Source organism: Streptopelia decaocto (genome assembly GCF_964273445.1).
Source record: "Streptopelia decaocto genome assembly, chromosome: 6".
Lineage (NCBI taxonomy): Eukaryota > Metazoa > Chordata > Aves > Columbiformes > Columbidae > Streptopelia > Streptopelia decaocto.
This window is the reverse complement of record NC_138660.1, coordinates 29,899,051-29,924,240: the sequence shown is the minus strand read 5'-3', so window position 1 is coordinate 29,924,240 and position 25,190 is coordinate 29,899,051. Positions and strand designations below refer to the sequence as shown.

General features: G+C 40.3%; 2 protein-coding genes across 2 annotated transcripts; both read right to left on the bottom strand.

Moving 5' to 3' along the window:
• Positions 1–2,375: 2,375 nt before the first annotated feature.
• On the bottom strand, positions 2,376–21,070 carry GTF3C3 (general transcription factor IIIC subunit 3). Its single transcript, XM_082056353.1, has 19 exons — positions 20,750–21,070; positions 19,272–19,374; positions 16,994–17,181; positions 16,458–16,581; positions 15,744–15,935; positions 15,298–15,463; positions 14,254–14,401; positions 12,724–12,796; positions 12,055–12,141; positions 10,923–11,026; positions 10,174–10,345; positions 9,521–9,723; positions 8,896–8,997; positions 7,895–8,030; positions 7,037–7,274; positions 6,758–6,948; positions 5,984–6,108; positions 4,008–4,160; positions 2,376–3,120 (listed from the first exon to the last, which is right to left on the bottom strand). Exons 1-19 carry the CDS (start codon positions 20,846–20,848, stop codon positions 2,998–3,000), a joined length of 2,727 nt encoding a protein of 908 aa, XP_081912479.1. The 5' UTR covers positions 20,849–21,070; the 3' UTR covers positions 2,376–2,997.
• A 1,079-nt stretch (positions 21,071–22,149) lies between these two features.
• Positions 22,150–24,368, bottom strand: LOC309441165 (uncharacterized protein C2orf66). The gene is made up of 2 exons (XM_082055651.1): positions 23,845–24,368; positions 22,150–22,941 (listed from the first exon to the last, which is right to left on the bottom strand). Exons 1-2 carry the CDS (start codon positions 24,079–24,081, stop codon positions 22,759–22,761), a joined length of 420 nt encoding a protein of 139 aa, XP_081911777.1. The 5' UTR covers positions 24,082–24,368; the 3' UTR covers positions 22,150–22,758.
• Between the last annotated feature and the right edge of the window lie 822 nt (positions 24,369–25,190).

The following is a 25,190-nucleotide window of genomic DNA, read 5'->3' as shown; positions in this document are numbered from 1 at the left end:
CCTGAGGGTCTCTTCCAACCAAAATAATTCTATGTTCTTACTCTGGTTTTGACAGCCTGCAGCTAGAAGTTGTGCAAAACCAGCCAAAGAACCCCAACAAGAACAGCTCCAAAACAGAGCTCAAGAAAGCAAGCACATTCGTTTCAAACAGGGAAGCAAAGAAAAGAGGTGGGGGAAGTACTTGGTAGCTCATTATCAGTCAGGATTTCAGTTTCCTAAACTTTCTTTTGTAGTTCCTTCCACAGGGGTGGAAAACAGACCCCTTTTCTGGTTTTGTTTGTTTTCTCCTCTTTTGCCAAAGGACACATTTAAGCAGCAAAGAATATTACAGGCACAAGATAGCTTCAAAGGACTGCTTCTGTCCTGAGAAAAGTTCTACTACAGATATTAATGTTTTGTTGATGTTCATTAACCAAATATTCATCTGAAAGCTAACAGCATATTTTCTTCTCTGCATTCACGTCTGTTTCAGTGGTTCGCCTTCCTGTCCTTCATACATTTCCAGATACCCGTTCAGAAGCCGTGCTTACCTCATCTGTGTCGATTCATCAGCCTTCTCCATAGTTGATAGTTCTTGTACAGCTGTGTAATCAGCTTTTTAGAGTTGTATTAAACTGCTAAAATTTTAATATCGTATTTAGTAATGATGAAGATTCCCCAGACGGTCATCAGCTTCATAAAATACTCCATCTTTTCCCAGGAGAAAAGGCAAGATCATCTTCCCACTCGTGCCTCCCTGGAGAGTAGGACAAGGAGCCAGCACCTCCAGCTCAGCCCCAGGAATCCCACGTGAGCTGGGCAGGAAATGAGCTCATGTGGCAGGGTGAGTCCCAGCCCAGGAGAGCATCCCCTGCGAGGAATCCAGAACTTACCTCGACCTGACGTGCTCAGGTAGGGCTGTGTCACTGAGAAAGCCTTGCAAAGAAAAGGTGCTCACAGGGCACCCTTATCTAGGGGACATAGGAATGCTTGTTTAAATCATAAACTCTGATTTGAATTAACTCATACCTTGGCTTTTTGACTCAGGTGCTTTCCATTGTGAGGCTGATATTGACAAAACTGCTATTTATAGCAAAACAATTCTTCTTTCTTTATTGTAACTGTAAACTATATGCTGTTGATATGCTACATCTTTGCTTTCATAACTTTTGCCAGCTTCAGATGAAGGCCTGGCCAGTGTTATCAAAACCCATCTCAGACTGGTTTGCAGAGGGTTTGCGTGAAGGCCGAGTCACATCTGTGTGGCTGGATGCTGACGTCACTAGGACGGGGAGGAACTGGCAGGACTGGCTACTTCTAATGGTAGATGATATCTGGGTCACGAGAGAACATATGCCTTGAACTCATTTTAGGAGTATATAAGGAATTCACCAGGTGTGTGCTGTTATACCACACATCGTCTTACCTTCAAAAGAATGACTGGAATTTGTTTAATCTGTCTGACTGTGGACCAGCATGCTAGGCAAAGAGTAGTTGAAGCAGATGACTTACATCATAATGTGTTGAAGACTATTATAACATGGGCAGTTTTCATGCTTGTTCGACTGATACTATTGTGGGTGTCTATTACAGGCCACCAGATCAGGGTGAGGAAGTTGATGAGGCCTCTACAGACAGCTGAGAGCAGCCTCACAATCACAGGCCCTGGTTGTGGTGGAGGATTTTAACTTCTCTGATGTTTGCAGGAAGGACTACTCGGCCAGCCAGCCACAGTCCAGGAGGTTCCTCCAGTGCCTTGACGATAACTTTCTGATCCAAAGCGTGGAGGAGTCAACTAGAAGAGGTGCACTGCTGGGCCTCATCCTCACTAATAAGGAGGGTCTGGTTGAAGCGGTAAAGCTGCCTTGGTTGCAGCGACCATGAGATGGTGGAGTTCAGGATCTCGTGTGGCAGGAGCAGGATAGCAAGCAGAATTGCAACCCTGAACTTCAGCAGGGCAAACTTTGGCCTTTTCAGGCAATTGCTGGGGGAAATCCCATGGGCAAGGCTGCTTGAAGGAAAAGGGGCCCAAGAGAGTTGGTTAGCGTTCAGGGACTGCTTCTACCAAGCTCCAGATCAGAGCATCCCACACGTAGGAAGTCAAGGAAGGGAGCCAGGAGACCTGCGTGGTTAAACGGGGAACCGCTGGGTAAGCTCGAGTGGAAGAGGAGAGTTTACAGATTGTGGAAGGAGGGGCTGTGATACCTTAAGTACCAAGAGTGTTTTGGAGGCAACGGCACAGCTGGTGTTTGATTCAGCAAACTACCTTACTGAAAAATATTTTTCAGCCTAATTTTGCTGCAGCGTATAACTTGCTTCCATTTCTGTATATCCATATAGCTATATAGTCTTTATTTATGATAAAGCATTGCATCCTGCTTTCCTGCTGGGTTGGAAGCAACATGCTTCCACCATCATCTGCTACTGCTCAACTGTCAGAAATAAGTAAAACCTCAGACCATTTGCAATATATGTTAAATAATAAGCTGTATGATGTTATTATACTAATTTTTGCTATAGGGGATTCAGTAGGACATAGGTTGCTGAAAATGAGTAAACATTATCATTAACATCAGAATTTTTATTAACAAGTTCAGAACAAAGGTCGTACTGATTTCGGTAAAACAGAAATCAATCTCCTTCAAATAGACCAACTGCTAGGAATATGAACTCTAGAGAATTCTGAATACAAAGATCTGGAAATACTGTTTTCTCCATCCTCTAGGGATTAGTATGAGCCCATTTCATCTATATTATAGTCATTTAATGCTACACATTAAAAGACCCTCATCACCAGTGAATACGTCTTCTTGAACAACCTCACTGGTAACTAGTTGTAATACTGTACATTGCAGATTTTCCCTAAAAAATAAAGTAGAAAAGGTGTATAGAGCTCTATACAGCACAAGCCACGTCTCTACCACCTATAGAAAAGCTGTACATGAACCCGCTTTCCCCAGCACCACATAATGCAAAGGTTAATACAAAGAGTCACAATTTCACCTGCCACAAAGCTCATCAAACAACTGCGTAAGTATACAACATTTTCTGAGCCAGCCTCCTGTTTCCACTGCTCTGATAAATCAAGGACAAGTTAAAGGCAGCATCTCTTCTCAGGTCTGTCTGATCAGTTTCTATTCCCTGTAAAAAAATACTTTAAAAAGTTATCTTTATGAAAAAAATAGTATAAAATTGAAACATGAGTAGGAATTGCAGCAAATCAAAACACATATTCATGGTTTATATTGGTTTTCAGTTATATAGAAACAAAAGCAATATTTCTTGTGCCCTCCTTCTTTAATGAGTTCCTACTTGTTAATCACCACAGAATTATATAATTACATGCTCCAAACATTAGCTGTAAATTAGGTAGCCAACTCATGAAACAGGAAAGGACTATCTCAACTCCAGTTTGTGTGCCCAGTGGTTGTTTCTGTCATTAGAATGCAAGTGCAGCTTCAAACTCCCAGTGCTGACCAACACTCACATTTCTTACTTTACCAGCCCTTCCCCTTTTCTAAATATTCGAAATACACTTGTAATTTTCTACCTACCTGTGCCAAAGCTGGGCAAAAACTTTCAGACCAGATTGTAAACATATGACATGTCAATTAGCATGATCTAATCCGGATCAATTAGAGCAAACCCGTAGCTCAGATGCCCTTAGGCATTCTTAATCCTGGTTCATACTGCTCCAGCACGGGTGAGCACATAGGACCACCAGTTATCATTTACTGCATGTCATAGATATAAAGTTCAGGTAACTTGTTCAGGTAAAGTTGGTTTGCAACTCTTTTTGCTGCTACGTCAGCCTATTAGTAAAACTTTCCAAATTCAGAAATCTTTGGAAATTAGCACATGCATAAATGCATTACCAGGTGCAATCAGATTTGGGCTTCCAACATCAGGGATTTAAATACAAATCAAAGGCAACTGGACTACGCAGATTTTATGTACCTGTTTTAACCACAGCTGAGAAATTACGAGCATTGACGTGACTTTGTACGTAAGTTGGAAAGATCCCGTACCTCTAGGGCGAGAGGAGGAAGTTCAAGTACTTTTTGGTAGTAGTGGATGGCCAGGTGCAGCAATCCCAGCTGGTGGAGCCCACGGCCAAGGTTGTAGAATGACTCCTGACAGGGCCCACGCAGGTCCAGGTACCGGTGCAGGAAGGAGAATCCCTGTACACACATTATGCACATACATGAACGTTCCCTTGAAGAAGATGGGAGTAAAGTATGTGGGAGAACAAGTGTTTAAATGTATATATTTGAACTTTCAGTTCACACTTCTCCACAAAAACAAGAAATGGCTTCGTTCTACAACTTGTCAGAATGCTACAAAATTCTGAATTCCATGAAGTATATATCAACATTTTATTTGTGGAATGCAAGCATATTATTTTCATGGTCTTGTGCCCTGTATAAATATTTACTCCAATACCAGTTATCAGGGAAATGACCCATATATCATCTTATAAAGCGGCCAAAAATAAACTTCACTGAATAAGCACATGAAAAATTCATCTATCCTAAGCAATCAGCAGCACAAGTTCACGTCCCTTCTTGCAGCCAGCAGATGTTTTACTGCCAAGCTTCCAGCAGAACTGGAAAGGAAACTCATACCCAGCAATTCCAGTGCTGTGCCTTAACAAATTTAAAATCAAAGCATTCTGTAAGTGCTATACCTTCTTATTTTGCTTGTAGTTTCAAATTAAAATATATGCTGATATATTTAAAGGAGATGGCCAGCAGAATCCCAGGCATACATCATTTTACTGCCAGCCTCTCCTGTGCATTTCATTTTGTTACCACTTTGAGTGTGATGACTCTGTTGTAAATAGAGGACTTTCTTTCTAGGGACCATGTTGGTAATCAGGGAAGATAACAGCGCCCTCAACGTGAGTAATCAGTTCAGACACAAGCAGCTATTGATCATCATTTAGGTCACCAGTGTATGCCACCATGTTGAATTATCAATCAACTACAATAGGAGCAAGCAAGGATGTAAAAATACCAAGTATAGTAAGCAAGCAAGGAGAAAAGAGAAAGCAGGGAACCGTGCTAACATAAATAGGACATGGTTCAAGTATGTTTAAAAAGGAGAACATAGCAGCTCATTGATTACATTCTGTTGATTACAGAAAGGAATGGATAAAAATAGTAAAATTAGGCCAAAGTTTACAAGTTCAAAATGTCTTAAGTTGGATACTGACATTATTGGTCTCATTTAGACTAGCTGAGGACCTATAGCTTTTGTCAAAATCAGTGCAAGCTGCAGTTTTACAGCAATTTCTGAAGTCAGGAGAGCTCAGGATCCTCACCGTATTCTGCTGACTGAGCTTAGTGGCCCCAAGAATTAAAGGCATTTCAAGGTAATGAGAATACTTGGTGTAGAGGCAATTACTTTCAAGATGCTGTTTGGGAATAATCAGCTTGCAGTTTGTAACAGGATCTGGTAGATGAAAGAAAAATGTGAATAAAGCAGCTGAAAAATGGAGGGTAGTCTAAACTGGAGTTCTTTACAAAGAGAGCTACAAGAGGCATCTAAAAGGGGGAAGAGAAAAGAAAGATGGGTGGACAAACCCCCACTTTCCAAGTCAAAGTTTGCTTCAACAAGGCAGTTTATGAGACACGTCCAAGAAGGGCACATGGCACAGATTCCACCCTACAGCACTTGTTCAGGACAAGAGGAAAAATCTGCAAGAAAACCCAGACTAGAGCCATCAAGACTGCAATCAGTGATGTCTTCACAAGCAGCAGGCAGCTGCTAACATCTGTGTGAGTCAGCATTGTATACAGACAGCAGAGTGAGCTACAGTTAACCAAAAGGAGATTCAGGTGGGTCTAACTAGAACTCAAAAGCATATCCATCTGTGTTCATGTTATACCACTTCTCTCTTTTAAAATGCCATATTAATTACTAAAAGTTATTTAAACAGAGTACATTATAGCAAGATACAAAGCCTGGAGACACTCTAGGTAAGATAATCCCACTAACTCACCTGTACTACAAGAGCATGCCTTTTCAACAGGTATTTCTGAGAAGCCATGTGGATGAAAGTCAAGCCGATACACAGACTGTACAGAGGTTCATCTGGGTTTGCACGAAAGGCTTGCACATACTGTCCTAAAAGCAAATCACTGAATCAGGATGTTTGTTGTGACAAGCGTTCCCTAAGAATTTAAGGGCAAAAAATCTTCAAATTAGAAGCGTGAACTAAGAAAAGAAACAGTTTAACATACCTACATCAAAATATATGGGAAAAACCTGACAGAAAAATTCCTGTTTTCAGCACCCCCTGGATTCTGATGGAAAAATGCAAACGGTGTAAAATGTAAGCAGAAAACAATCAGGCAGAAAGCAAACAAGGTCCTTGCTGGGATTTACATCTGGAGGCCACACATCTGAAGTGTGACATTTGGAGCGCCTGACTGAAAGCAGTAGGTTTGCTTCCAAGTCCTGCTTAAAAGGTCCAACCTGCTTTATTTGCCGTTGAACTCAGTCTATTTCTGTCCTCCTTATTTTTTATTATCATTAGCATTTAATTATCTTTGCAAGGTGGTTTTACTTGCAGAATGTGCTAAACTGGAAACTCACCAGCTTAATTTTTATTAGAAAAACTCTTAGCAATTCTTTTCGATTTGCACCAGACTAACACTGTGAAGCCACTTACAACTTTTCTGATGTATGAAAAATATTACTTTAATAAGTCTTTCTCTGAAAAAAAAACATTCACTTATTATATTTGTTAATATTAGAACATGAATGACGTTACCAAGAGCATGCTTGAAACTGCCAGACACAAACGCGTTATGCCCGTTCAGGACACACAGTGCGTGATTGTCGGGATTCTTCAGCATTAAGCGGAGACAAAAGCGATGGTGACGAACATCCTGAGACTGCATCGTCACTTGATTGAATATGTTCCATAGCTGAGGTTTGTTGACGTTTTCCATTACCATGATCCTAGAGAATGAAAAGTATACAAGAAATGAGTAAACACTGTAGTAAATACTGTATCTGCAATAGAACCTCAACAGTCTCCATCCCCCACCTGATGTAGTTGTACGCTTTTCTGAAGTTCTTGTCCAGGATTGCAGCCGAGAGCCCAAAGTATTCCAGCTCCTTGCGCTTCTGTCTGTCGTCATAAAACGAGTAATATTCCAATGAGGAATCCACTAGTAGCTCTGCCTCATTGTACCGAGACAGGTCGCATAAGGAATAAATAGCCTTCAGGAGGAGGTTCCACCAGTCGTCTTTTGTCAGAACACTCGTGAGAACTGCAAAGATTGCTAGAAATATTGAAGTCAGTAAGTTGAGAAGATTAAAACAACAGAGCTAAACCTTGAAAAAAGAAGGTGCATACAACAAACTGATCTTTTCAAAAATATCTCAGCATTAACAGGTAAAATAAAGATAAAATATTTGCTTTTTTCAGTTCAAGTGCAGTTTTAAAAGTAGCAGCAAAAAAAACAGTCAAAACGTGGGAACAAATGGCAAGAAATACATACAGTTCAAGTTGTAAACATACTACATGAATGCATTGAAGCTACTTTTCCTAATCTACCAAACAGTGCTTAAGAATGTGTAGTCTGGCTCAGTTAAAAAAATCACAGCACTTTTAAAACATGTTTTTCTAGGTTTGCATGTATTATATTTGCACGGAGGAGAATGTTGGACCATATGACCTCTAGAGGTCCTTCCCAATCTAAATTATTCTGTAATGTTACTATTTTTCTTTGAATTAGGATTATTTAAAGTTATATTGTCTTCATTTTTGCTGCCTTCTTTGTCCTAGAAATAAAGCAATGTTAACAAGATGGGCATGGATTTAGCATGCAAAATAGTCATGTTTAGTTCCTTTTTAGTTCCTTTTTCAGAACTAACGAGTTCATCTTGTTGCGCTTTTTACCTTTTGCATCGCAATTTGCTGTCTCTTGGTCGTCATTGTCAGAAATTTTATCCCTCGACACCTTAATGAGATAGAGGTGTCTCTCTCCAGATTTGGAACTAGATATCAAACACACCTGGGCTCTGCTCATGGCTACCTAGAAACAAATTGAAGGGCAGCATTTCAGGTTACATTTACACATCCTATGATAAAGGCAGCTTCATGGCCAATCCATCTTGGTGACGTTGCGTAGCAGAACAGTCTGCAAGTTCACAATGTCACGAGAGAGCGAGAAAACAAGAGAGAACATCCCCAAGAGGAGCATTATCTCTGCGTTATTTCAGGCTCCACTGCAAACTGGGCTTCGCAAAAGAAAAACACAAACTCTTTAAATGACTCAAAAGACTTTCCGTGGGATTGGAACATCCCTGTGTATATTGAAATCCAAAGTATTTGCACAGAGGCATAACAAGAACAATGCCTTTCTGTGTGACTTTCAGAAATATGTGGATAGTCAGCTATACAGCCAGCGTAACACAACAGGAATGGCTCTGACCAGATGGATAAAATCAAGGTCTAAATATTCCTCTCCCTCACTCACTGTTTAAAAACAAACAAAAAACAACACAAACCCACCACCACTGTATTTACTGGCTAAACAAATTCTTCTTTGGTCATCACATTAAAAAATTAAAAAAAAAAGAAGGAGGAATTCAAAATAAAATTGTTGAAATAGAAGCCAGTATCAAAATTTCAAGAAAGCACTATGCTGACTGCTAAAAAGTAAGAAGCAGCTTTAGTTTTCAGCATGTTGTATGTACACAGAGCTGAAGTGTTTCACACACACAAGTGGTTCTCTGCTCTGAACACCAGCGCTACAGACTCCCTGCGAGATTATTATCTAACAACGTTCTGAAACCATTTGCACAAAAAAACCACTAGCTTGCCTCCTGAATTTGTCACTTAACCCAGCTCGCTGCCCAGTTTCTTTTAATTTCTTCACAGCTGTAAAATTGGCTTACCTTCAACAGCATTGCCAGCATGGTCAGTAAAGTGTCTATGTAACCATACATTTTGCCTTGGGAATACAACAGTGTCGAACGATGAAGGAGCAGCTTTAATTCCTAGAGAATACTAAACATCATTATCCAACCTCTTGCACAGAGTTTACAAGACAAACAGTTTTGACTCAATACAGTACTAACAGGCTTGTAGAAGCTTCTAGGAAGCTGTAAGAATCTTAGCGGCAGCAGGTGAGATCTCCCTAAGCTGCCCTGCAGTAGTTCCTGTTTCAAATTCTCATATTTCGGAGAAATTCAGCATAACTCTTAGCTATAGCAAGGGTGCTGCTGGAGAGGGAATATAGAACTTTTGCTACACCATCAGCTGCAATTGACAGAAGCCAAACCATGTAGCTCATGTGTCGTAAGTGCTGATCAAGGTGATACAAAGTGATCAGTGTCCAGAAGTAATCAGGTGGGACCAGGAAAATACTCATAAAATGGTCAGGGTGCAGGAGCCACAAGAAATCATGCCTGAAACTCTGTAGATGAGCAAGTCTCAACCCCTTGTTCTACAGAGCTGACAACTACCATCGTTCAGCAGAATAATATATCCCAAACTGGAAGCACAGAACACTTCACCCACCTGCTGGGCAGCGTTAGCGTCCTGAGCCAGGGTATCCGGATCATACATGGGTTCCAGAGCCTCCAGAGCTTTTTCGGGTCGGCCCAGCTGCTGCTGAAGTGTCGAAAGTGAGATTCTCGCATCCAGATGCAACGGAGCGAGATCGACGACTTTGGCATAGCTCTCTGCGGCACGCTCCATGTGTCCCAAGGCCTTCAAGCACTCTAAAAATATCACAAACAATGCACTTAAATGGCAGAAAAATATTTCAAAGCTCACAAAATAGTAAATATACGTTTCAGATACTTTTTCCATGAAGACCACCCAAAACGTGTATTGCTAAAGTGAAAATATTCAGAACTAGGTACTGATGCCTCCACAGTTTCATTTAAAGCATCATCAGTTGATGCAGGATGGAATGCAGAATAGACGCTGTTTCACTTAAATTAATGTGAAGTATTTTTAACTGAAGCAAATTTCAAGCTACAGGAAGAACAAGAAAATTCTCCACGACAGGGTTGTCATAATAAACTCCAATTACAGTTTTGCAAATACCAATTATGATTCAACAGGTGAATGTAAAATTCCATTGATCTTCGCTAAAGGTCCCTGGAAATGCTCAGCATTGTATTGTCACCTCTCAGTACCACGTGTTCAGTGCTCCCGCTTCTCACCCGCGTGCCGAAGCCAGACCACAGCCAGGTTGTATCTCTCGGAACAGACCAGGGAACTCAGGAGAGGCAGCGCTGAGTTGTACTCTCCAACATCCAGAAATGCCTCTGCGACGTCCAAGTACAAATCACCCATTTCTTCTGGATTTTGTTCCACCAGGGTGGTCAAAAGAGGCTTTAAAAAAACCACAAATAACACTAAATAATCAAGAACATTTCTCTAAGATACGGTTATTGGGAGCTTACGTTTTGATGCCATGATCTTTACTCTCCTTCTAAGCTACACTTCCTTTATTTAAATGCTAGTTTAAAAGTGAAGAATAAATATCTGAATTTCAGAGTTCCTGAAAAAGCCATGTTTCTCTATTCTAGACATTTCACATCCAGTGGGTGCAAGTGGGTGAGCTGTGCGCTTTACGAAAGAAGTCTTCAGATTCGCAGGGCTTTAAAACAAAGCAAAGATGTGTTCCTTAGTGTGCAACAACTTTGCACTGTGCTCCTGGGCCTGTCACAGCACATTTACTGTGATTTCCTGTGCTTTACTAACACTTCCACTGGAGGCATAATTTATAAGAACAAAAATAGCATTTCTGCTATTCCAGGTTTGCTGGGTGTCTCTCCTGGAGTGGGAGGGAAGCAAAAAGAATCTCCGTAGCTCTCTCAATGACCTCAGCCATACAAAGACAGGAAAAACTACTTGTTTTGGCAATTTATTAGAACATCCCCCAACTTGTGAGTTGGTTTCTACTTACGCTGAGTGGCTCTAGGATGTTCAAGTGAACCAAACACACCATCAGCTTGACTGTGATGTCTATGGGAACACCCTCAGGTATGCAGCAGGTGACTTTCTCCACAGCTGTGAGAAGATGAAGAAGTTCTTTGTGAAGCCACAGGCTTGAACAAGCACTTCACAAGCTCCACATCCCTCCCAGGCCATGTTTAGCTCCAGTGAAAAAAATATATCCTGACCGACTCTAGCAAAAGGTGGTATGGGCCTGGCCCCTCCCCGTCTGCTGTATCTTTCCTGATAACTGGAACAACTGCTTCCTATTGGCTCTGATCCTCCTAATTTCATCTGGAGTATCCACTGCTGTCAGTGTGCATTGATTTCAATAGCAGGATCGCCTAGCATGTGCAGAGCGCCTTCACCCTCTTAAGATGGGCTTGTTTCATACAGCTTTCCTTTAGCAGTTTATGCACCTGTACCCTCTTCTCCTTGCTTTCTGAAGGAAAAACCCTGTATTAAGGTATTTGTTCCTATTAAGCTAAGTCCTGTGTACCAGGGATCTGGCTGTATTTATCATTAAATACAGTTAACTACAGAACTTTACATAACACACCGCCAGAATGCAATCTGACGAGAATTCAAACACGAGACAAAGTAGTTACCCATAACAATGCCAGAAAATTAAATGTCACACAGTAAAACTCCATGATCATGTTTCTTTCACATGCAGTCATGACAGCTCCTTAACTACTCTCAGTTTTCCTTCACCTTAATTCTTACAGCAGACATTCCAAGGGTGATTGCTATAACCTAAGAAAAATGTGATCTCCAGCATAAGGCTTCACTATTACCTTCTACATCCACATCCAGTTACTGCAAATCACAACATGCAGATTAATTCATCGTTCTCTGAACATACTCAAAAATTTCCTTTTCCAAGTGGGGAAACCTTGCAAGAATGCTTTTGGCTTTGGTGGGTGGCTGGGTTAGAATTAAGTTTTGAGTAAAGACAACAGTACACAAGAAACCTGTTCTGGACAAAGCCTTATTTCTCTGCTCTTAGAAATCTTTCCCAATTTTTATATGATTGCAGCCTGGTTCCCGAGCATATAATCCATTCATAGACTTGTACGAGATTAAGAAATTAAGTTACTTACCTGCAGCACTGGATTCAGCAATGGGATGACTTTGGTCATCAGTCGCTGCCTCTTGGCTTTCCTCAGTTTCCACCCCTGCCCCTGTATCTTTTAAAAAAGATTAACAGATTACCCTAGTGGCACCAGCTACACCAACAGTTACTTGTTTTTGAATCAAAAATTGATTGGTAGTTTACTTGGAAAAGGTTTCTCAAAGACAACCCACTATATTCAATTACCAACCAATATTCCTAGATTTATATATACCAAAACATTTAAATGTTTTCTAATGGTTTATGAATAATATTAGTCTCAGGTCAAAGGTTAATATTCTTGACTATAGATGCCAATAAGCTTATGTAATTTTTTTTCAGAGGCTATTTAGCTGGCAGAAATAACTAGTCTGATGTGAACACTCAGAGGAATGTTCAGAACTTTAAAAGGCCTCCAGTTGCCTGGAGAGCAGTCCTTGTCCTTAATGAGTCAGCAGGGCTAATTGGACATCAGAAAAACTCCTTATAGAAAGCTGAGGTCATGCCATGTAACTCATTAAAAACACTGAAAAGTTTCAAAAGAGAAAAGCCTATCAACATGCATCAAAATATACCTATGAGTTGAAAAGGTAACAGAAAGAAAGATGCCATATTTGATCATCGGCAGGGTCATGCTAACCGCTTGTTAGCTACTTACCTTTTTTCTCCTCGGTTGGACTTTTCTCTGGTAGTTTCTTTTCAAGTACAATTCCGGCAAAATCTGTAATAACCTAAAACAGATGAGTAACTCGTGGCATTTTAAAGATGTAAAGGATATATGCAGTAACCAGCCCACAGGCAGTTATTTGAGACATCACAGAAGTTATCAGCTCCATTCATTTCACATGAGGTTATTTGACTAGCATTGACTTTGATCACCTTATGCCTTTGTCCAGTATTTTTGGACTACTTAGATGATCCAATCAGCATCTCTTCAGCAAGAAGATTGCAAAAGAAAGCAAAGCACCAGGTAAAGCATCATGACCTCAATAAAACTAGCATAACTCAATAGAAAACTGATCAAAAAAACAGAAATCAAAGACAGACAGTTCCATGGGGAACAGTGAGGGGCAAATGCACAAGGGTGAAGGACCACTGCTCTAAGACACAATGCGGGTTAGTACTTTTGTTCATTAATTGAAAAATAAATATTTAAATCATTAAAACCAAGAATATATGGCCCTTAGAGGAACATAGCAGATTATTTTTGCAAGGCCCACTTTACCAGCTCATGCAGCTTCAGTGATCCAGGAACAAGAAATACCATCACAGGAATAGACTCGAGGAGAACCGTTAAGAAGAAACAGGGGAACAGTTCTATGAGAGACTACTGTATTAATAAATCTGACAGAAACATCATGTACATAGAACTGACTGTTCGATTTTTAAATGGGAAGTACAGAGAAGGGTCAGGGGAATTGTTTGCAGGCTCATGATACTTTGCACTGACAGAGAGAGATCTAAATAAGATCTTAAGGAGAAAAAACCAAAAGAAGAGCTGATTTAGTATCAGCAAATAAGAAGAGGAGAAATTCTCAACTACTAGCGTCTCTTCAGTCTATCTTGGAAAGTAAAACAATGGCCAGATATTAAAGTCTCTCCCCTCAAAGCCAGATCAAATCAACTCAGAAACGTGCCTCAAAAGTGAGGGTTAAAAACTGCTAAAACAAATTGGGAATAGATAGGCCGTCTTCTCTAAATCCTGATGCCTTAGAGTCAAGATATATTGTCTTTCTGGAATTTACGCTTGATGCTTCGTGCATAAATTATGAGCCATAATACAAGTACACCAGATACAGCACGAGGGTTTGCATTTGAACATGAGACCACTCAGTGTCAGGCTTTTAACCTTCACCTTAGAGAATTCCCTTTGCTGGCAGTACTCACAAAACCAGCTCATAGGTCTTTTTTGGCTACTAAGGTCACATCAACCGTAGAGAAGGAGAGGAAGTATGCCAAAATTTTAAACCTGGAACAGCATACAAGTCTATCTGTCCCAAATTTATTAAATCAAGCCATTAACTTCAATGTTAATTACTACAGAACTAACAGAAAGCTACCTGTATCTCATCAGCTGTATCACTACAGAAACATGACCAGATTTAAGCACTACCAGAAAACAAACAGCCCACCCTGACCAGCAAAGAGGAGCTGAACACGATATAGAAATACATTTAATTCTCCATACCGCCAGTGCTTTGTCGTACTGTTTCGATGAAATATATAGTTCAGCTGCAATGTTAATGTCTTCCATGGACACAAGGCTCTGGTGTTTAGTAAAGGCCTCTTCTACTATGTCAATAGCAGAGGTCACATCATTGGCTTCATAATAACTCCTGTAAAACACAGATATCAGATACCAAGTATTTGAGGTAACTGCCAATATGTACTTTGAACACTAGCACAGGATTTTCATATTTCTTTTCTTTTTGCCCATCAGCAAATATATTCATTAGCAAGAGTAAGTCACAGAAGATGGTGAGAATGAGGGGTTTTTCTCTTTCCTTACAACTGCTGACAATATTTATGTATTTCAAATAATTACCATTATTTTCTACCCAATACATTAGGAGATTACTGGAGTTTTCATCACAATCTCCCCCCACGTCAAGCCAGGTATCAATAGGCATAATTGCATTTTTTGGTGCTTTTCACAACCACAAAGATCAAGACTTAAAACTGTTTCAAAACAGGCCAATAACAGCTTTCTACAAGTTGTACATGAGAAAGTTGAGATATAAAGTAGTTAAAAAACTACAATAAGAGGGGAGGAAGCAGATTTCTACTTGCTACAGAAATTAATCACAAATGAACTATATTCTGTTGCAGACGGTTGGTATTTCAGATTGAATACTTTGTTTCATTCAGATTTTCTGGCAGTAAGTTTCCCAGTGTCTAGTAATATTACATAGATTAAAAATATACTGCATTTGTATATAATTGCATATTATTCGCATTTTTCCAGTCACCAGTATTGGCATTTTATTCTCTTCCTCTAAGAAAATGCAACACTTCTAAGATGATGCATTGATCCCACATGGATAATTCCCTGCGGGAACATCCCAATAGTTAGGGGGTGTGTCATTGTGTGGGGTTCACCCCCAGCAAAAAAACACCTGCATTCCTTGAGTTCAGCTACATACCCAGCTTGAAGCAGCTGCAAACCTTATTAATGACCAGTTTTTGAGAAACTCCGGGAAAACAAACCACAGTACTTTTAAATCCGCCGTACTTTGCCATGTCTCTAGCCAGCTGCATGAAGCGCTCTCCGTCAGAGGGCGACAGGAGATTCAAGATGCGCCTGTAGCCATCCATGGCCAGCTTATGTTCCCCCAGCTGCTCGTACAGGCTCGATCTCTCCCACAGGTAACGCACGTTGGTTGCGTCGTATTTCAGAGCTACCAAAAAAAGGAAAAAAAAAGGCGTATTAGTAGCCTAGTTTAGGAAAAAGTAACAATGGATTTCATCTATTCATTGCCCTGACTAGATAAATGTTAACGGACATGCATGAGCTTTTTTGTAAGAAAAGGACGTCCTATATTAAAGACTCATGAATCTTCTACCAAAGTCTGGACAAAGGTACTAGAATCACAGCAAACTAGAAAGCAGAAGAAAACAAAATTATTGCCATTAGCACCTAACACTTATCCTAAAATATTTAAATGGTTGCTACGCTACCTTTTGTGTAGCAAAAAACGGCCTGTTTAATGTTGTCCTGTTCCAGTGACATTTCTGCGAGTCTAACCCATTCCTCGGTGTCGCTCGGATTTAAGTGAGCTGCAATCAGTCCAAACTGTAACGACTTCTCCATGTCACCCTGGTCTTCATAGATCATGGCAAGGGTGGAAAACGGCTCATGAGCAAGAGGAGCTGTGTAAAGCCAAAAAGAACAATTAAGAACTCTTGTTTTAAAACCACCTTGAAAACAACTAGCTTGCCTTTCTGCAAACAAAAATAGAAGACTTATACAAAATATCAACATTGCTCGTTTAAATTTAGAAAAAACTTGCAGACAGGATTCCGATTCCTTTTTATAAATTATTAAGCAGCCTGATTGAATCTAACAACAGACAATCTAACAACATTCTAACACCATTATTCTACACTGGAAGTCATGCCGGTGTTTACATCTTGGTTCTACAAAGACAATGCAAGCAAACTGTATAAAGCTAACAAAGGCCAAGGCCTCTGCAGAATTAGGGTGCGAGGTGCTTTTTATAAGCAAAATTACGAAGGCTATACACTACATATTCTTAATTCCAGACCACTTAAGCAGTGACATTCCTTGTCCTGAGTATTTTGACGCTCAGTGAAACCTCACTGAATCTTCCTGCTGCACATGGCAGTTTCACCCCATCCTTAAAGCCCAATTTTTTTACCATTCTGACATACCTTGTCGAATGATCTCCATGCACATTAGAATCGCCTCCTCACGTTCTCCTCGAGCAAACCTGATATTGGCTTCTCCCATCAGACCCCTCAAGGCACGAGGCAGTTTGCTGCGGGGTCTTTTCTCCTAAATGGAAGAGGGATGTTATTGCTACCAAGGAGTCAGTTGTGCCCAGATTCAGGAGGCATCAGTCACACTTGTGCTTAACACAGCCTAACAACAAGTTATTTAAGTACCTGTGATATTACAATGACTGACCAAAATATCTGATAATTTTCGTAACTGACAGAGTAACTCTGATATCCAACACAAGCACAACCCAGGCACTGGAAAAACTCACTTCATTATTTTTGAAAGTTTTCCAAGAGTAGCCTACAGCAATTTTCTAAAAACCAAAGACAGGCAATGCCAACAGGAGCAGTATTATCCTACAGAGAATTATTTTCAAGCAAGTTTCTCAGCAAGTAGCTAAAACCACACAAACTGGCACTTATGCTTCAGGAGATACAGGGAAGTAACATCAAAGTGTAATACTTGCTTTCATCATTTTCTTGGTCTCTCGATTAAGTACCATCTCCAACACAAAAACATCTCCAGCTGTAGGTTGCTCACTAGTTTCTTCCTCTTCTTCTTCCTCCTCTTCATCCTCCTCCTCCTCTTCATTTTCCCCAAGCATGGACGCAAAGACCCGATGAACGGATTTACTGACGCCATCTGAAGTTTCTCCTTGTTGAGAAAGAAGCAAAAAAGGTTCATGATATAATCAAGAGTACACGCTGCTTATCGGGACAAGTGCAGAGAAATCAGAACCCTTCATAATTAGCAGCCCACTTGAAACAGCTATTCTGTAAGCATAAAGGCCTGCAGAAATGCAGAAAAACTATTAACAACCTCTTTGGTTTTAAAACTCTGCATTATTCATCGCCAAGCCTTAGTATACCCCAGCCTCCAACATTTTCTGGATGTTTGAACTGAAAGCATGGAGGAACACACAGAACGAAGAAGCAGCTTATTCAACATTTTTCTCAATCCATGCAAGAGAAGCATATTAAGCAATTTTCAAGCACTGAACTGGCTGGCTGGAATAAAGCTTTTCACCTGAAGAGGCTAAGTGAGCAGAAAATTATACTAAACAGTAATCCAGCAAACAATTTTTAGAACTAATTTAACAGAAGATCTTGTAACCGTTCTACCCATGGTAATAAGTACCTTTTAACATCTGTAAACGCAAAATCCAGATAATTCACATTTCTCCAGAAAAAAAGAAATAAAATTATTTAAAATAAATAATGATATGATGCTACATATCCCCAAAAATATGCTTAAAGCATGTAATTATAAACATTTTCAGATTTTTGAATTACAACTTGTCATTACTAAGTTAACCCAGGTTTAACTGCCAACAAGTCTAGATCTATACAAAATATCAAAACACGTAGTGTTCAAAGGTTCCAGCTGGGGGCCTGGGCATCCAAAGATTTGATAAAATAATAACCACAGTATCAAGTTCAGACCAACAAATAAATCTTCCATGTATTGCCTCTACATAAGAGGAAACTGGGTACTACACCTGAGTTTATGGTTATTTGGGGGGTTGTTTGTTTCTTTTTTTCTGACTTGGATATATTTTGTTATTTTTGACTTGGATATTAAGCTTCTAAAAATCAAGATGTTTCTTCCCCATCTTAAAAAAACTAATTATTAATTTATTTTCCCTTTTATTTCAGCCTCCTCAGCTGCAGGAATCATCTGAAGCTTGTGACAGGTTAGCTCTGAAGAGTCGTGTGTCAAAACTGATTTTAACATTGACCTTTGCCAACAGTTTTCTTCTGAATATCCTACCTCAGATTCTAATAACAGCTCTTTAAACAGTAATAAACATTATCGACGCTTCCTTGATTCTGAGCGCTCTTGAGACTTCTACGTTCCCTGCAGTCAGAGCAGAAGTAACGCAGTCACACGGATCTATCAGGATGTTTTTTCTTAGATAAAAATGACATGCATGAAAAAACGTGTAATGGACTGGACAGAACACAGAGCAGACTGAAAGTATTTCAGAACCATCAGCAAAAAGAAGAGGTCAATCAGGAACCACAGATACATGGCTCCAACCACATTTGCAGTGTTACTTTTCTGTCCTTTTAGGATGAGGTACAGCCATACCTTCAAAAACTGAGGCACCACTGATGTATATGTTAGGTAGGAACCGCAGGGAAGTTAAGCTTATTTTGCTAGGGCAGAAATTGAGAGAAATAAACATAGGCACTCTAAAGAGGCCAAAGGATAACTAAGCAAGAGAAAAAAACACAGAGGAAAAAAGAAATCCCTCTTTTTAGATATTTTATTTCACTTTGGATGTCAATGGAAGGCGGCAACACTCACGCAGTAGAATCAAATATTCTGAAACATTCAAGTCTCAGCAAAAGACTAGAAAAGAGATGAGCACAAAGAAAGCAAAACCAAAACAGACAGAAGACTTTTCCATGTAAGTTAAAAGCTTCAAATTATTTGTTACTTTTGAGAAAGTAAATAATTGAGACCATGTGGTTAAGAAGCCAGGAGGGGAGAAATGGAGGGTTTCCTAGGAAAAAACATGCCTAATTGGCCAGACCAAGCCCCTTAAAAACACTGAACAAAGTTAAAACTCTGGCTATGACTCGAAACATCCAACAAAGATATACATCCTAACAACGTGCTTCAATACCCACAGGTTCCAAAGAAGCAGCCAGTTATTCATAAAGTCAGCTACCGAAGAGCAAATGCTTTCAACGGCCTTTTAACTACATTTTTACTGAAATGATGACATTAACACTTACCATCAGTTTCATCCTCCTGTTGGGATTTCCCAGATGCTTTTTTGGATGAAGATGGAGCCTCTACATCTTCAGTGTTTTCCTCAGCAGATGCACTGTCGCCATCCTATCACACCAACAATATCAGTTGTCAGCTTTATAACATGACTCATTCCTATTTCCCCCAATATTTATAATTACTGTTTTGGCCACAGGTTTCCAGTTTTTGTACTGCCAGTGAAACAGGTGGAATAAACACCATATTTTTAAATGAAGAAACCCAGCGTTACTTGCTTTCAAGACATTTATGCTCTTATTAATGCAAGGTGACTCAGATGGTGACTGTTCACATTATTTTTGACTGAAGAGACTAGTCCAGTGCTTATTTGGCATTACAGTGCAATAAGATGACATGGTTGACTGTATTAAAATCATAAAAAAGTTAGAAATGTTTGACAAATCCTTTTAAGAAGCCTGCCTTTTTAAATACAAAAAGAAATCTCAAAATAGCACTTGTTAAAGCAGTAAGAATGTTGCCTTAGGGTATCACCTGTCCTTCCATGACAGCTGAATTTGCTGAATTTGCTCTCTTGAAGACCAGGAAATGCAGAAATTCATTTTGACATAAAGATGGTAAAGCTCAAGCCAACTACAACACTCCAATAACACATACAGAATTTCTCACAATAGCTCCCTCTGCGTACTTCTAAAAAGCTGGGTGTTCCTGCATTTATCGCTGCCCAGAGGCCGCAATCATTACCAAGAAGAGTCAAACTGGATCTCTCGGATCACACAGAAGATGGTGGGGGAGCAGTACCAGTACACACTGGACGACTTTATATCAAAACTCGCTTCTGCTCACTGCTCCAGTGAAGAGAAGCTGCTAAATTAATGTCTGCCGCGATTAAGTTACAAAAGACTTATCCATCATTAGCCAATTGACACGATCAGTGCTTTCTGACCACCTGCAAAACCAGGGGATATTTTTCAAGTTTTAGATCCTTCTGCATGACAAGAGGGAGACAGAAGATTAAGTGATACATTGTTTAGAAGCAGAGTGTTTCGTTTATATTTAATTAATAATTAATTGATGTATTGTAAGCAATAAACTAAACAATTATGACTAACATCATCAATTATTTCTCAGTATAGATGTATTGTATGTCAAAATGTCCAAATATTGAAATGTATATGTAATAATTACGTGAATATAAGCAGTGCAAGAGCATCCAGTCTTTGGAGCACTTGTGGAGGTTGATCCCCAGAGCTCATTTCTGAAAGGGGGACCCTCCCCTGAACAACTTGCTCTACAAGTACCTAATGACCCTTACAAACAGAAGTTAGCTTCTTGGCATTTTTGCACAGATATTAAGAGACAGCAGCCAACAGCTGTAGCAGCAGCACTTAACGCAACCCCCCTCACACACACGAGCGCTTCCCGGTCCCTGAGGCGCTGCCATGGCGGGGGGAGCGGCCGGGCCCGTCAGGCGGAGCACACTCACCTTCTCCCGGCTCTTGCGCTCCTCCCGCCGCCGCTCGAACTCCTCGAAGGAGATCTTCCCCTCCAGATAATCGATCAGCTCCGGGCTGAAGCCCGACATCGCGCCTGCACCGCCCCGCGGCGGCGGAACCTTCTTCAGGGGAGGACGCGGGTCCCTCCCGTAATGGCGCCCGCCCGCCCCGCGGCCGCGCACACGAGTTCCCGCCCGGGCCGCCGCTGCTGCCGCCGCGGGGCGGGAAGCGTCTCCCCCCGGGAGCGGGCGGACCGGGCGCTGTTCGGGGCCGGAGGGGCTGTTCGAGGCCGGGGAGAGAGTGTTCGGGGCCGGGGGCGCTGCGGGGAGCGCGGCGCTGCCGCGAAGGTGCCGCCCCGTAAGGGCAAGAGCCGTGAGGGGAGCTCCTGTGGTACCCGCCTCACGCTGAATGGGTCAGATAATCCTTTATTTCCTGTCACCGGCCTCACTCTGAACGGTTAATCCCCTTTTATTTCCTCAGAAATAGGTGTTATTTTTAAACAGAAAGGATTTCTTTAACTTCATGTACACTTATGGGCAGGGGCAGAAATGGAGGTGAGGGGCTGGGGTGAGGAACCACCAGCCATCCACTGGGTGGGTGTTTTCCCCTTCTGAGAAACCAGAAGACTTCTGATAAAATAACTGAGAAAAAAATAAAATCACTGTGAAACAATATAGGAAATCTAGCTCCAATAAACTGAAAGGTAAAATTTATTTACCATTTTGAACAAAGACACTTAGCAGTAGTTAGAAGCACTCCATTGCACTCCTCCTTTATTGGCATTTAAACGAACACAATTCTGAGCAAACAGCAGCAGCCAAACATCACATTATTTGTCAATAGACAGCAAGTGTGCTAATTACAGCACAACATCAGATCCCATATGTAAAAACCGTGGTAGTGAGGAAAAGGCTAAATTGTTCGGTAACAGTTAAAAAGTCAAAGCAGTAATATTTTGCTGTGAAGGTTACCACTTCACGTCAAGTTCAAAAGTTAATGCCTGAAAAAGAGAAAAGAAAAAAAGGATGTGAGACAAATACAGAAATGTTTCTATGTTTCAGAAAACAGCTTAAATGCTGAAGAGAACGATCACGATCCTCCTGAATTCTGTAGGATCCACCATTTACTCATCAGTGCTGTAACTTAGATGTGCTTAAGCAAGCACAGGAGGGCACATATACACAAATACTAAGCTGAATTTGATTAGAAATAAATCTCTAAGGTACTGGGTAAATCACCAACATCCGTAGATTCAAATCTTACTGAGCTCTTCACCTGTTTGTAAAATTGGAGAAAGCAACTATTGACTTTCCTCAGAACTCCCAGTGTTCACTGACTCAAAAAATGAGGTATGAAAGGATTTGTTTCTTACAGAGTATGGTTACGCATAGATAAAATAGCTCACAAGTACCTGTTATAGATTGAGGATGGATTTATTAATAATGCAATCCTGACCCACTTTAATCTTATTTCATACTTATAGAGAGACATGAATAAGTTTGCCCTGATTTTATTCAACCTTCCATTTTAGTGGTTGACACAAGGAAAACAGCATGAATGGTCAAAGATGTAAAAGGTAATGTATGCGTTGTTAGTGCGGTATCTTAGATTTAAATTAACTTCCTTAATATACATATACTACATGAAACCATTGGTCTCAATTTATAATTTTACTGATATCAATTATTTAAATAAAACCTGCATTCTCTTTTATCTGTACATTTTCAGAATCCTTCACATGGAAAAAAGGGAGAAAAATAAAAGAGCACCGTCTATATAGGTCTGCACAAGCACCACATGTTATTTTACCAAAACAGTAAATACATTATAAATCTCTACTTCAACAATTTTAAAGCAACTTCAGGCAAGTGCTACGTTCTTAATTTCCTCTGAAAAAGAAGTTGGTTTTATACTTCAGGCATAAATGCGAATCACTTGAATCTAAATATTTCACTTGGTTACGTGCAACGTCCTCTTTTACCTGAGTCAGCAGCATCTTTCAGCCTTTGAAAGAATTTGGAAAAGAATTTCTCCTTTCTTCATAATCTGCAAATGCAGAAGCAATAGGATCTGAGTAGAACATGACAGGCCTTGGTCCTTCATTGTTCATAGTGAAAGTAGCTGGGAACTTTGTGAGATCAAGACCCCTGCCCGAAAAATAAGCCTGGAGCGTTCTGAAAAACTGAACATATTTCACATGTGAAAACAGAGCATGCCTGACAGAGATCACTTACTTCTACTGACACAAAGGAGATGTAATTACTTGTTCCTCTGTGGGATGAAATCCTCTGTTTTTATCATTAACTGGTACAATATAGGCAATATCATTCAGACATGTCTACTCCGTCCATGGCTTGGACACCTTAGTGGTGTCCAAAGGCCACGTGTTTAGTGACCAGCTGTGCTCCCCATGGCACCACAGAGGATTCAAACTGCTTGGCTTACAAACCAGGCACAGGAAAACCCTTGCTGAGGGCAAGCAGTACAGTTCTGGTACACATTTCTCTAGAGAAATGTACTCCAAGAGTAAATAACAGGGGATAATTGCTTTGAATGAGCCCCTTAGATTGCTTAAAAGTAAAAATTAATGCTTCTTAAAACCGTGAGGAAAAACTGTGGGAAATTTATTTTATTTTTTCCATCACAAACTCCTCGTAAGTTCTTGCAAATGTTCCCTTAGTGACATTTTCTTAGCTGTAATTAACTTTCAGATCTTCAGCCACTATTCCCGACAATGCAAACTTGTCCTTCCAGCAGATGAGACAAGATGGAATCCACAGAGTACACAAGTGACAGAAACATCACCATTCCTCTTCTCTTTCATTAGAAGAGCGCTTGTATAATCAAAGTACATTTTTAAAAACTAAAGCTGCTGGATGGAGATACCTGGAGGTTTTATGCACTAGTGCACACCAAGAATGTCTCTCCAGTGAAGGAGCACATCTTGACTGAGGAATGCTCATCCAGTTGTGGTTATTGACTATTTGAAGTGCATACTCGCCAACGCTGCATTTAATGGGCCCCTTTTACCTTTAAATTTAGAAGAGAAAAATTCTCATGATGGAAAACAAAACCCATTCCTTACCAGCTCTCTGTTTCGCGGGTTATCTAGAGGTTTCCATTTTTCTTCTGGTTGGAACGGAGCACCCTTTGCCAACCCTCTCATGGCCAATACTGTATATAGCCCCAGGAGCAGCACTTTCCACATGCTGGAGATGAACTGTATCTGTAAGAAGGACAACAAACCACACTCCTTAAGTCCTCCAGAGCTGTCACTGATAACAAAAAAAGCATGAAAACCCAGCAGAGTGCTGAAAATCATTTATCCATGGCAAGGAAAATCTGCCTACATCCATGTGCTATCAACTCTTGATGTTTTTCTAGTACTAATGCTATTTCCAGACACTGAATTCTCTTTTTGAAAGGGACTAGTATGACATTTAGCACACAATATTTACATTTGTTACTAGGCACAGCCATTTGCATTGGCTGATGAGTTACAGCACCAGATCTTTGTGTGCTCCATGGAGAATGCAAAATATGGCTTGAGATCCAGACAGCTCAATTTTTAAAACTGCACAAAATGAAAGTGTAGCACATATATAAGTGCAATAATAATACAGCCTGAATCACCCATTTCACAACTGGATTCTATGAAAAGAAAAAAAAAAAAAAAAAAAAAAAAAAAAAAAAAAATCAATCTCCCTTTCACATTCTTTAAAATAAAGCTTACCAGTGAATTTGGCTCTGGCTTGCCCCGTCTTGGTTGGTCTCCTTGCAATCTGTGAATAAACCGATCTCTGCACTTATATTTCTAGTGGACTGTAGGTGGGTGTCAATGACGTCAGCAGGAGTAATGATTCCATTTCCATCCATGACATAAAGACTCTTGAGAATTTCATCCTTAATACTCTTAAGACCTGTTGCTATTGAACGGCGCGGTGCGAATTCCTCCTCCCTAAGCCCTGTTGCAGAAGGTTGGTGGTGAGCACGTAAGAAGTTTAAAACAATTCCCAGCAGAGAAAGGACAGCTGTATCAAAACATTACTTTTAATTAAAAGTGATTAGCCGTATCTCTAGAATGGTGACTAACAGATAATTACAGCCGGTCGAATAGTTTTCAAGCGAGATAGGGATCATTTTCTTGATGCTGGAGAGAGAAAAGTAAGGTCTGTTTCAATATCCAAAATCATAACATTTGAATGGAAGCGTTGCTTTCCTACCCTGATTTTATCAGCAGTCAATATCCTCCTGTCAGACTAGAAACTAAGACAAGAGCTGCAGGAGGACTATGCTCATTTACCTTGCTCTTATTTCATAGCATCCTTCAGCTCAAGGCACCTCAAATATTTGCTGAGAATTTCATCACGCTCTTGTCTCCACTATTTAGAAGATATTTAGTTAGTATCCTGTAAAATACATCTCTAAGTA

Excerpts from the sequence above, each read along its gene's own strand:
- GTF3C3 (XM_082056353.1), bottom strand. The coding sequence starts at position 20,848 with ATGTCGGGCTTCAGCCCGGAGCTGATCGATTATCTGGAGGGGAAGATC. Across the intron at positions 16,582-16,993 it reads AGACCAAGAAAATGATGAAA|GAGAAAAGACCCCGCAGCAA; the intron begins GCAAGTATTACA and ends TCTTCCATTTAG. Across the intron at positions 10,346-10,922 it reads ACATCCTAGAGCCACTCAGC|CCTCTTTTGACCACCCTGGT; the intron begins GTAAGTAGAAAC and ends GTTTTTTTAAAG.
- LOC309441165 (XM_082055651.1), bottom strand. The coding sequence starts at position 24,081 with ATGATTTTCAGCACTCTGCTGGGTTTTCATGCTTTTTTTGTTATCAGT. Across the intron at positions 22,942-23,844 it reads ACCCGCGAAACAGAGAGCTG|TTTTTCAGAACGCTCCAGGC; the intron begins GTAAGGAATGGG and ends AAATATGTTCAG.